Source organism: Oryctolagus cuniculus, chromosome 2 (assembly GCF_964237555.1).
Source record: "Oryctolagus cuniculus chromosome 2, mOryCun1.1, whole genome shotgun sequence".
Classification (NCBI taxonomy): Eukaryota; Metazoa; Chordata; class Mammalia; order Lagomorpha; family Leporidae; genus Oryctolagus; species Oryctolagus cuniculus.
Window position 1 is genome coordinate 169,942,674 of NC_091433.1, and position 13,156 is coordinate 169,955,829.

Consider the following 13,156-nt stretch of genomic DNA (forward strand, 5'->3'; position numbering starts at 1 on the left):
TTGCTATTTGACAGCAAACAATAAAATGAGGTTTGGACAAGACAATGAGACTGCTTGAAATAAAAAATATATTGGGGCCGGCACTGTGGCACAGTAGGTTAATCCTCTGCCTGCAGCGCTGACATCCCATATGGGCGCTGGTTCTAGTCCCGGCTGCTCCTCTTCCAGTCCAGCTCTCTGTTGTGGCCTAGGAAAGCAGTAGAAGATGGCCCAGGTGCTTGGGCCCTGCACCCACATGAGAGACCTGGAAGAAGCTCCTGGCTTTGGATCGGGACATCTCCAGCCATTGTGGCCATGTGGGGAGTGAAGGAAGACCTTTCTGTCTCTCCCTCTCACTGTCTGTAACTCTACCTCTCAAATAAATAAAACAACAAAAAAAATTTTAACTGTACAAAGATAGATGGTCCTTATTGTTCTATTTTCTTTATTATTACATTTTCCTCTGGTGATTTCTCATTTCTCCTCTGTGAGAATTTCCATTTAATTCATTATGAAAATCCCTCTGAAATGGCCCTTGCAGGCACTTGCTTCTCACCGCTGAGTGACTGATCACATCAGCTCAGTGAAGCTGACCACATCACCTCCCTCTAATCCATGTTCCCATCCACCGACCAAACCCACCTTTCCTTTGGCCCAACAGAACCCAGGGCATGTATTAAAAAACCAGCCCATCCATCTTCTAATTTACACAACACCACATTTCGCAAACTGTTTACTTACATCCATGCCAACAATATTACTCAAATGTGGTGGAGTACAAAAACCACAGGGAATAGTGAAGTTGGCCAAGGGCAGTATTTGGGGATCTAAAATTACAGGAAAAATCATACAACATTCACTGTACTTAGTCCCAAATCTCTATCAGATGATGTAGAGCAGAAATATTCTAAAATTGGCAGGGAGAAAGGAAAAGTCGTCTTAAGGCTTGGGCCATGCCAGGGCGGCCTTGCAGGGAGAAGGCAAAGGGTGCCGTGCCCTTGCAGAGCTGGCACTATCACCAAGGGGGAGCCCACAGCATGAATGTGGGGGTGAAAAGCAAGTGGGAATTACTGCCACTTATTGCTTATTAGCAGACAAAGGAAAGAGAAAGCAGTACTCTTTGTACAGTAGTGGGAGGACAGCACCGGCAACACAGGGAGAGCAGAGATGTTAGCTCAACCCAGTTCTATCTGACCCAACTAGCATTTAGCACAATGCAGAGGGCCTGGGTACTTAACACAGGGAACACCTTGCTTCCCAGGAGCTCAACACTGATGGGGAGACACAGGTTTCTTCCCCATGGCCTGGCCATATCCACAGCCAAGCAAGACTGAAATTGGGATGCTTGAGAAACACAGACGGCTGCACCTGTCACCCGGAGACATATAGTGGGGGGGAGGGGGTTGTAAGAAGCAAGGGCACACTAGGCGGGGCAGTTCAGAGCAGACAGGAGCTCCCCAAAGCTCATTTTGTGGGGGCTCTGCTCTCCACGCGCTTTTCATATATTACCCCACACAGGCCCCCAGCAACCTCAGAATGGTGCCAGAGACCATCATTATACCTGTTTAGCAAATGGCATGAACTTAATTAACCTTGACCCAGGTTCCACAGCTGTCAGCAAGGGCCACACAGCCAGCAAGATGACAGCCAAGACAGGAGCACTGCATTCTAACCCCAAAGGCCAAACTTCCAACCACAGAATTACATTGCCTTTAGTTCAGTGCAAGCCACACTGAGATCAAGCAAAGGGAGGAAAAGAGGGCAGGCAACAAAGACAGATAAGGTAAGAGGCCGGGGCCAGCAGGTGAAGCTGCTGCCAGCAAAGCTAACATCCCATATGGGCACCAGCTCAAGTCCCAGCTGCTCCACTTCCAATCCAGCTCCCTGCTAATGCACCTGGAAAAGCAGGGGAAGATGACCGAAGTGCTTGGGCCCCTGCCACCCACATGGGAGACCGGGAAGGAGCTCCTGGCTCCTGGCTTTGTGCTCTCTCTCTCACTCTCTTGCTCTCACTCTCACTCTCATGCTCTCTCTCTTTCCCTTTCTGTAACTCTGTCTTTCAAATAAAAAAAAAAATCTTTAAAAAGGTAGGAGGGCAGGGTAGGTAACCATAGCATTTCTTTCATGTCACCACATGACCTTGGGTCTAAATGACACAGGATACAGTCTTGTTATCCAATAGGCTGTGTCAATATAATATGTTCAGCCCCTAGTAATAAGCAGGGGGTCGGCACTGTGGCATAGCAGGTAAAGCTGCTGCCTGCAGTGCCAGCATCCCATATGAGTGCTGGTTCAAATCCCAGCTGCTCCACTTCTGATCCAGCTCTCTGCTATGGCCTGGGATGGCAGTAGAAGATGGCCCAAGCCCTTGGACCCCTGTAGCAGCATGGGGAACCTGGAAGACGCTCCTGGCTTCTGGCTTTGGACCAGTCCAGCTCCAGCTGTTGCAGCCATTTGTGGAGTGAACCAGCAAATGGAAGACCGACTTCTCCCCCGCGCCCCCGTAACTCTGCCTTTCAAATAAATAATTAAATCTTCAAAAAAAAAAAATAATAAGCAGAGCATTGAGTACAGCTCTGGTAGATTCTTCTATAAGTTCCAAAACAACCAATTTGTGTCACACCAACAAATTATGTACTTTTTCCCACACTAAGAAGGCAGAACTCATTAGTAAACATGCATTTAGAGCAAAATAAGTCCATGTTGTCTCCCTTATCTATAAATCACTGAACTTTATTACCATATCAGGGAGCTTTTAAAAACACAGCCCTGACAGCTAGCTGTGAGGGTTATTATTTTCTGTGTTTTTGAGTATTTAAAATGTTTTAAAATCCTATGGGATGTGATGCAGGCATCCCATATGAGTGCTGGCAATCCAAATCCCTGCTAATGCACCTGAGAAAGCAGCAAAGGATGGCCCGAGTGCTTCATATCCTGCCACCCATGTGGGAGACCCAGAGGGAGTTCCTGGTCCTGGCTTTGGCATGAGCCAGCCCTGGCCATTGAATCCATTTGGGATGTGAACCAGCAGATGCAAATCTCTCTCTCTCTCTCTCTCTCTCTCTCTCTGTCTCTCCCAATCTCTCCCCCTCTCTCCGTAACTCTTTCAAATAAATGGATCTTTTAAAATTTTTTTACAATTAAAAATAAAATATTTTGTTAAAAAAACACCCTGTTGTAAGGGCTTAAATTTTTTTTAAAAGAAAACTTAATCACCTACGCATCATTAAAAATTTTGCAAATTTCCAACTCCTGCAGAACTACAGACACTTAGATACAAATAATTCAATTAAGGAAAAACTAAATCCCCACATGCAACATACACACACACACACACACACAAACACACGCACATATATATTCTATTCAAAAGTGTGCTAACCCAACATTGAGAGGCCCCTTGCCTTGAGAAGTCTCTCCAGAGTGTTAAGTGTTGACCTTGGCTGGTAAATTCCCACACAAGAGGCTATAAATATTGCCCAGGACTGGGTTCCTTCTGGATCCAGGTCTCCCGACGTGGGCCTTCTCTCTCAGTACCAGGCCAGTGAGGCATCTTTATTAGTTCCTCCGGCGATGCTGCTGACAGTAATGTTCAAGAATCACCAAGCCAGGAGCCGGCGCTGTGGCGCAGCACATTAATGCCCTGGCCTGAAGCTCCGGCATCCCATATGGGAGCCGGTTTGAGTCCCGGCTGCTCCACTTCTGATCCAGCTCTCTGCTGTGGCCTGGGAAAGCAGTGAAAGATGGCCCAAGTCCTTGGCCCCTGCATCCACGTGGAAGACCCGGAAGAAGCTCCAGGCTCCTGGCTTTGGATCGGAGCATCTCTGGCCGTTGCAGACATCTGGGGAGTGAACCAGAGGATGGGAGACCTCTCTCTTTCTCTCTGCCTCTCCTCTCTCTCTGTGTAACTCCAGCTTTCAAATAAATAAATAAATCTTGGAGAGAGGGAGAGAAAGAGAGAGAGAGAAAGAAAAAAGAAAGAAAGAATGAATCACCAGGCCAGCGCATCATTAGGGCCTAGTGACATCAATCAGAGGCTTGACAGAAATCACTGGAGCCCAATTCCTCATGACTCCAGGCTCACCTGGGGCAGCCAGCGCCCCGGCACTGGGGAAGAGGCCAACTGTATCCCAGGTCCCAGACTGTGCAGCAGAGATGGAGTCTAGCGCCCAGGGAGCAGCCCACCTCCCCTGCCCACGTCGCAGCACCCACGTGCTTGGGTTCCAAGCCAAATTGTGCACTCCCGAAAGGAAAGCCTGAGTCCCAAAAACGAGCTCAGAACGTGGCCTGATTTGGAGATGGGCTCTTGGCAGAGGTAGTCAACTTACAGTGAGGTCACCAGGGCACGCCCCAATCACGTACGATGACGCCCATACAAGACAGGGGCAACGTGGACACAGAGCTGGCCACACACAGAGAGAAGACCATGTGTGGAGCCACAGGAAGAGCGTGGCCACCACGCAGCCCGCAGACAGCCCCAGGCAGGTCCTCCTCACAGCCCTCAGGGGAACCCCGCCGTGTCAACACCTGGATTTTGGACTTCCAGCCCCCAGAACTGAGAGACAAAACATTTCTGTTGTCCTAAGCCACCGGTCTGGGGTATTTTTGCAACAGCAGCCCTCGCAGACCAACAAAACTTGGAAAAATGTAAGGCAAATGTAGGCCGTGAAAACCGTTCTCGGTGAGTGAGGGCAGTCAAGAGAGTTTTGAAACCACAGCCTCGCGAGAAAGGTCACATCCTCGGATGTCCAGCAGCCCGGGCCAGTAGAAAGAGCCACCAGGCCTGGGGTGGGGTCTGAGCACTGCACCCCAGGCAGAAATGGGGTCTCCGGGTGTGGAAATGAAGCAGACACCCGTGGCAGGCTCTCGGGCACTGCTCCAGGCGCCCTCACCCGCGGGCAGCTCCACAGCGCAGCCTTAGATCAGGATCCACGTCCAAGGGCGGGTGACACCAGCTTCGCGCGCCGGGCCGCCCCAGCTCACGGCGAGGAAGGGCTTGGAAGCACAATCTGCATTTTAGGAAAACTTGACTCGGGCTCCCACACGTGTTTGAGTCTGTTTGGAATATCCAAGACAACAAATAAGCAGGTCAGAAACAGCAAGACCCTGTGGCTGCCAAAGGTCCTGTCAACAAGTCAGGTTTCCTGAGGGCCGAGGAGCCTGCCGGGCAGCGAGAGCTTGCACACGGCCGCCAGGCTGCAGCGGGCGGCGAGCTGAGGCCGGCCACGGGCTGGAGGAAGGCTTGCCCGCCGAGGTTTAAGTGCGATCGCCCTGCACAATTTATGGTCCCGCAATGTTTGTTTTAACTAGTGTTGAGAACACATATTTGACCCAGTGTGAACTTGACCTCTGGGTCCTTCTCCCTTCGCCGGGCTGTCTTGTGCTGCACGACACAGATTTTCCAGCCCATCCTCCCACCCCTGCTCCCAGCACTGGGGCCGGGGCTGGGGCACCCTCGCAGCAGCTGCCATGGAGAACCTCCCTGCAGATCTCCTGGCAAGGAAGCTGTCAATGGCCATAGCAGGCCTACGAAAAATGTGTAATCACGCTGGGCCTCGCTCCCAAGAGTGGACAGCAGGACGTCGTGCCAAAGGGACAGCAGACGGCCCGTGCGGGTCCTCTTGGTCACCCATGCTCCAGCTGCATGACACCTTCCCAAGATGCAACTGCTGCAGCGCCTGCAGGCGATGAAGGAACCCACCACGACACCTCCACAGACAACCGAGGGAAAATCTCTGGGGCTGGGTTTCTTTTTTTCCCCAAAGCAGCGTGGGCGGAATGCCAATGGAAAAGCAATGGAATATCGATTTTCTGTTTCTTGCTAAGGAGAGAACAAGTCATTTGATGTGCCATGAGTTCAGTGAGTAAAAACAGACCCTGCACTCCCTACAGCTGGCTGCGTTTCTCCTCTATTCATAGAACCTGGCACAGGGTAAAAAGCTAAACAGATATCCCTTATGTAAATGAAAGAACCATCCATGCATTGACGGAGGCGTGCAATGCGCCAGGCCCCAGCGGCGGAGTTGTGTCTGCCATCTTTCCCCTTCCCTACACCTCGCCTGCCGCTCGGGCCTCTGTCTCCACCCTCCTTTATTCTTTTGTGTTGTCTGCTCCCATATCAGTCTCCCCTTTAAAGCTGTGCCTGCTGGCAGGGTCTCTCTCTGGCTTGCACTTATCCTACAAAGGGGGACTAGACGGTTGGAAGAATCAATGGGAGGTGGGAGGCAGGTTGAGTTTGGACAGAGGATAAAACTGCAAAAATAGAGGAGAAAATGTTACACGTCGAAGGTTTAATGGACAAAGTCCCTAAGCACCAAAGCCCTCTTTAAAATGCTAGCTCTCTGGAAAGAGAAGAGACGTGGTACCATCTCTTGTGACCAAAGACAGCACTAGCCACAGACACGTAGTATTAATAACAAAGATGACACATTCCATGCTATTATTTCAATTCCCAGAAAGCCACACACAAACGGTGTCTGGGAAAGCAACAGTACCACGCAACCGGGCACCCGTGCAGAGGCATTGGGTGGCTGGAGGCCGAAGACCACCTCGGCGGATGCACATACCCACCCTGTGGCCCTGTGTGAGTCTGCTTGTTTTATATTTCTCTGATTTGCAATTTAAGGCTCATTAAATCTTCAGTCCTCAGAAGCATTTGCCCATAGCCCTTTCTAAATTGAGTTCCAATCAAGGAAAAACAATCCAGGCTGGCTCAAAGGGACACGTTATTTGCTTCACTGGATTAAGTGAACACATTCACTCTCTTACATGAAAGTGCTTTTGTGCATCCATTGCACTTGGCCTATGGAAACTGAAATTCTTCAGCTACACCCTCCAAGTTATCTTCAAAACACGATGACAATTAAAACCTACCCTGAATTATACATATAAATGTGCATGCACATTTTATGATGATTGTTGTCTTAATGGGAACTTCACACTGAGACCTTGTTGGGTTTTGTATTCTCACATGCAATAAACCATGCCCAAGTGCAGCTGTCCCATCTTCAAATACTAAGGAAGAGACAGGGGAAGGAGACCACAAATCAATCTATTTTGCCATCTAAATTATCACTGCTATTTACCAAAGCAGTTAGAGCAACCAAAATTCGTGATGGGATTCTTTCCATTCAATTTCCATTCAATCGACAAATACTTCAGGCAGTATTTTTCCCACTAAGCAGCAAATTATACATAACACACACACACACACACACACACACACACGGACTAAAGACACATACTTTGTCTCTTTTAAAGTTCTTCTTAAATAAATTGCTCAAGGGCACGAAATAACTCAAATTACTTTAAAGCTATATAGATGGAGCATCCCTAATCCAAAAATCCAAAATCGGAAACTTTTCTGAGCACAGATACGATGCTACAAGTGGAAAACTCCACACATCACTGCCTGTGATGGGTCAGAAACTGCAGACTCACTAAAAATGTTGTGGAAAACTACCATCAGGCCATGCGTATAAGGTATGCATGAAATGCAAATGAATTCCATGTTTAGACTTGGGTCCCATCCCCACCATAGCTCATTATGTAGAGGCAAATATTCTAAAACCCAGAGAAATCTGAAATCCAGAACACTTCTAATGGTGAACATTTTAGATAAGGGGCACTTTCCTATAATACAAAAAGTTGTAAGTACACATACTTCTTTTTAAAATGCCAGTGGGGAAACATGTACAAGAAAAGAAAACCAAGTGACAGACAAATGGAACAGGATTTACTTGGCTTGATCCAAGACCAAACTCTTAAGAGTTCTTCTGGTTTCATCCAGACTCTCACACCAATTCTTTTACCTTGATACCTGCCAAAAATCCTAAGAGGAGGCAAGTTTTGGCAAAGACATTTTCAGATGGGAAATACAGGGTCAGAGAGGTCAAGTGGATCCCCCAAGACCACAGAGCTAGTAAGGGTTTAAGCATTTGAACTCAGGTCTTGAGAACCCAGGGCGGGGGTCTTTCCCAGCATCCCACTTCTCAGCTTCACAGCATCAGTGGTAACCTCGGGGCTGCCAAAGGCAAGCAGTTAGGTTTCCTCATCTCTCGGAAGCTCTCAGATACCCACAACACAAGTCCCCGGTGAAAAGACTCATCTTATCATACATGCCTTTGGACTGGGCACTGGTTTGAGTTCTGGCTCCAATTCCAACTTCAGCTTCCTTCTGATGAACACCCTTGGAGGTAAAAGGTAATGGCCTAAGTCACTGGGTCCCCGTCACCCACGTGGGAGACCCCGATTGAGTTTCCAGATCTTGGCGTCAACCTGGCCTGATCTTAGGTGGTGTAGGCACTTGAGGAACGGACCATTCGGGAAATGGAACGTTTCTCTCTCTTTCTCTCTCTCGCTCTCGCTCTCTCTCCTTTCAGAAAGATTTAAAAGCAATTATTGCTTAAGGGACTTGTGATTTAAGCTTCTAGCATTTGTGTCTGAGTTAGTTTGTCAGGCTGTACAGGAAGGCTAATCTTTTGAATATCAAAACCTTAAAAGAGTGATGCTGCACTGTTTAAAACCCAGTGCTGTTACAGGCTGCCTCCTAAAATCTAGAAGTAAAGCTTTTTCATATACTTGAAAGGTGAAAGGCAGAGTGACAGAGAGGGAGCAGGGGAGGGAGCGAGATCTTCCATTTGATGGTTTACTACCCAAATGTCTGCAACAGCAAGGAGCCCAGAATTCCATCTGGATCTCTGGATCATGTGGGGCCCAAGCACTTGAGCCATCATCTGCTGCCTCCTAGGGCGCATCAACAGGAGGATGAATCAGAACTGAAGGAGGGGCCGGCGCTGTGGTGTAGCGGATAAAGCCACCGCCTGCAGCACCAGCATCCCATATGGGTGCCAGTTCTAGTCCCGGCTACTCCTCTTCCAATCCAGCTCTCTGCTATGGCCTTGGAAAGCAGTGGAAGATGGCCCAAGTCCTTGGGCCCCTGCACCCACGTAGGAGACCTGGAAGAAGCTCCAGGCTCCTGTCTTCAGATCGGCTCAGCTCCTGCCAATGCAGCCAATTGGGGAGTGAACCAGCAAATGGAAGACCTCTTTTTTTCTCTGCCTTTTTCTCTGCCTCTGACTCTCTGTAACTCTGCCTTTCAAATAAATACATCAATCTTAAAAAAGGAGGGAGGGAGAGAGGGAGAGAGGGAGGGAGGGAAGGAGGGAAGAAAGGAAGAAAGAAAGAAGGAAAGAAAGAGTAAGACATGAAGGAGCCAGGACTCAAACCAGCATTCTGACATGAGATACAGTCACAGCGTGCAGTGGCTTAGCCATTTGCACTACAACACCCACCCCTGGAAGCAAACTTAAACCGAAAGCTGGAGGCATCTGTTGTAGAGCATCCCTGGGTCTCCAAATCCCCAGACAACCTGAGGATGCGACAGAACGGGGCACCCTCCTGCTTTCAGAGACAGCACTCGCTACATCGTTTGTCAGCAAACTCTGGGAAGTCTGACAGCATCCTCTCCAACAGGGTCAAGGAGCACCCGCCCATCTGCGAAACCCTGTCCTGTATCTCTTAAGCCTTACATAGCAATATCCTAGTGCGATGGTGCTGGCCCAGCCTGGTAATCCCCACCTCACAGGCAAACTGGGTCACAGCGGGCTTGGAGCAGGAGTTACCAGGAGGAGGGCAGAGCTGTCATTTGACCGCAGCAATGCTCAACTCAGGAGAACTGAGATACACCTCTGTCGGGTGTAATCTAAGAAGAGTTGAAAAACGCTGATTTACCCTAACAAGCTTCAGCCCTAAGCATTTCTGACCTAGCTTTGTTTGCTTGTTTGTTTGTTTCCATAATCAGGAGACTGTCCGTGTCAGCCAATACCCCTCCCTCATCAAACGTGGACACTCCTTTCAGTGGCATTAAAGCCACCACGTCACAGTCCATCTGTTCCCTTCAAGGACTAAAGGCATTTCTTCAAGTAAACGAGACCAATGGAACGACTGTAGCTGAAACTGTTTTCACTCATCCGCCAGCGTGGTGCTCAAGGCAAGTTGCTAAAATTCATTCATTAGGCTACACATCCACAAGCAGCTGAAATTTGGATGATGCCAGTCCACGTGGTGACGGCTCGAGCTCTACGCAGAGAACTTCTAAGGATGTGGAACTTGCACCAAGGGGAAAGGAGACTCCTTCGTTTCCAATTAACTCCAGACGTAGCACCAACTTCGGTGGAGGAGCCTCGCAAGACATTTTAGCTTAATTCTTTGCTTCACAATGCACGGAAGGAGTATTTGCTCACATCCGTGTGCAGCGTGAGTACACTTTCCTAAAGCAGTGCTCAGCGGGCACAAGAGCAGTGTGTCCCTAGGCACTGCAGGACACCCCACTTCTCCCCCTCTGAAGAGTGGCACACTGGTGGGTTCTGGGAAGCCGTCAGGCCCCGAGGATGGAAGATTCTGGTTGCTATTTTCAGCAAGTCTTAAAAGCTATTGATGTATTGTTCCAGAATAGGGCCCCCTACTTCACATTCCTCCCCCGTCATCATCTTAAAGAATGTTTTCCATTTGTTGGTATCATGTTTAAATCCATTGTATTGGTTCTGCCATATGGCCCATCCTCAAATGGGAATGACTGCTCCCTAGCTCTTGAGTCACAGGTGTGACAGAGTGATTAATACCTCTGCTGAGTACAGGGGAATCTTGGCTATGCAGCATGGTTCCATGGGACACACTGCTGCTGGCACTGATCCTGCCATTATCCCAAGTCAGCCCTCCCTGGTAATTACGAAGGCTGCAAGAAATAGGCAGAATGTATTTGGGACTCCGGCTTCCCCAGGACAGCATCAGCCCCTTCCAGGGACCTCCAGGGGACTCCCCTACCCCCATGCAGGCAGCCCCACTTGGCCTACTGTGTAGGACCACCAGAAGCATGGCAACTTACGTTTGGTGCACCTCTGCGAACCAGGGGCCTTACTCCAGCCGTGGCAGCACTGCCCGCCACAGACATTGACCCTGAAACAAAGCAAGACCCCTGAGTGGAACAGCAGCAATGCTCCCCACAGAAGAACCCAAGCTTCCAGCAGGTTCCTGAGAGACAGGCTGCCCGCCTACACATTCCTCCGGATGAGTGACAGTCCCAGCTAGTACCCAGGGTGCCCGAGACAAAGCTGCCCAGGCAGAAGGGAGAGGGGAGTTAGTCCCACAGAGCCTAGGACTAACCTGGGGGTGGGGGTGGGGGGGTCCCAAATAAGTGGTTCTTTCAGCCCCAACATGAGAGTAGCGCCAAATTGGCTGCTTGTCTTTTATCTGGGCCCATCTTAGAGGTTCAGAGACCAGGTGTGCAAAAACTGAGTGAGGATACACCTCCTGGGACCACCCCCTTGAAGAAAAAAAAAAAAAAACCAAGTAGGCAACCTGTGATTCACAGGAAGGAGGGAGGCGCAGGGAGCATGGCCATGAGGGCCCAATAACACACTTGGCAACTTGGCAATCAAACTTGCACTGACCCTAAGACCCCTGCCCCCGCCCCAGGACAGCAGCCCCTACAGGTGCAGGGAAGCCCAAGAGCACAATTTCTAGGATGCTGCAGAGGTAGGGGCTGCGTCTTCGCAGCTAGCCTCCCTGAATGCTTTTTTTTTTTCATCAGCCACACCAAAATTAAAACTGAATTGCAAAGGTTAAGTTGCACCGATGCTGCGGGACAGAGCTGTACTGACTTCAGGTTTACGCCCATCTCCTGCGCGCCGTCTGGGGCGTGCACAGAGCACAAACTCCCTCTGCGCCGGCCTGCAGCTCGGTAACAATGCACGGCGTCCTGGACGTCCGCAGAGTGCCCGCGCAGCCCCGCGCTGCGCCCCTCCCGCGGCGCCCCAGGGTGCGCAGCGGCGGGAGGGGGCGCCGGCCCCGACCCCGCCATCCCAGCGCGAGGGAGGGGTGCGGGCTTACCCCTGCAACTGCTGCTTCTGGTGAACCTGCAGCCTCGAGCCGCCGCCTTGGGTCTCCGGCGGCGCTTTGGGGCGCACCGCTTGCCTGCCGGGCTTGGCGAACGGGGCAGGCGCCGGGTGGCCGCCGGGCTTGGGGCGGAGCTGCCCGCCGGGGGCCCCGGCACGAGCGGGCTCCGGCGGCGGTGGCCGGAGCCCCTGTAGGGCCGCGCCGCCCTGCTGGCTGGTGCGCCGGGTCCGCTCCGAGGGGGCGCCGACGGCCGCCGAGCTGCGGCTGTACCTGGCGTTGAGCGCGACGTTGAAGGTCCGCGATCGCGGGGGCCCGCCCAGGGGCAAGGCGCCCGCCGCCAGGCCGGGGCCCGGGCGCACCACGTACGTGATCCTCCGCACCCGGCCGTGTGCGCACGACGCCAGCAGCCCTGCCCAGAGCAGGAGCCCCCACCTGAGCCAGGCCCCCGCCATCGCGCGCCCCAGCCGGCGCGACCCGCCGCGCGCCCTCCGGCCCCGGCCCCGGCCCCCGCCCGGTGCGGCCGCCCTCGCCCTGGCCCTGCGCGCTGCCGAGAGCCGGTGGGAGGCGGGGAGGAGGCCAACGAGGTGGCGAGAGAGAGAGGAGAGAGAGCTCTGCGGGCGGCTAAGCGGCCCCAGACCCCGGCCGACTGCGGCTGGGAGGAGGGGGCGGGCGTGGGGGTGGGGAGCGCGCAGCCCGGGCGGCGGGGGAGGGGCGCGGGCCCCGCAAGGTGAGGGTCCGCAGCGGGCGGCGGCGGCGGCGGCGGCTGCGCGGGGCCGGCGAGGGGCGAGGCGGGCACGAGCGCGCGGGACGCTCGCAGGCAGCCCCGGCCGCACAGTCTTTAAAAAGTTTCTCTCCCGTGGAACCCAGTGTCACATCCGAACAGCCAATCTCCGGCAGACGTGACGTCAGGCAGTAAATCCTAATTGGGGAACGCGTGCGATGAGCCCGAGAACGCGCCGCCACCCTCCCCATCCACGGAGACGGCTCCTGCGGGCCAGGGAGCCAGGTTCCCCCGCTCCCGGCCCCCCGCGGCCCGGGAGAAGACGAAGACCGAGCACGGTTCTCTGCGAGCCCCCAGGGGACCGCCGGATAGCGTGGGCGTTTTCTTCTCCTGCGGGAAACCACCAAGCCAGGTCCCAGAAGGGACTGCCGCGTGCGCCGGGCTCTCGCTCGGAGAGCCTTCAGGTGGTTCTCCGCTGGCCTGCAAGCCCCCGGGGACCGGAACTTCGGAAATGTGCGCTCTGGGGCTGCAGCCTTTGGTACCCGACTCCTGGCATGGCAG

General features: G+C 52.5%; 1 protein-coding gene across 7 annotated transcripts in view; it reads right to left on the reverse strand.

The window, feature by feature from the left end:
- Positions 1-12,409, reverse strand: part of LTBP1 (latent transforming growth factor beta binding protein 1) — a 445,461-nt gene extending 433,052 nt beyond the window's left edge. For 5 of the 7 annotated variants that reach the window (XM_008254559.4, XM_070069261.1, XM_070069260.1 and 2 more), the window contains exons 1-2: positions 11,869-12,409; positions 10,865-10,935 (exon numbers count right to left, since the gene is read on the reverse strand). In XM_008254559.4, the coding sequence (XP_008252781.3) occupies positions 10,865-10,935; positions 11,869-12,326 (529 nt within the window). In that variant the 5' untranslated portion in view covers positions 12,327-12,409. The remainder of the gene's footprint in view (positions 1-10,864; positions 10,936-11,868) is intronic. The other 2 variants (XM_051843014.2, XM_051843010.2) reach the window with 1 other exon arrangement.
- Positions 12,410-13,156: the final 747 nt, after the last annotated feature.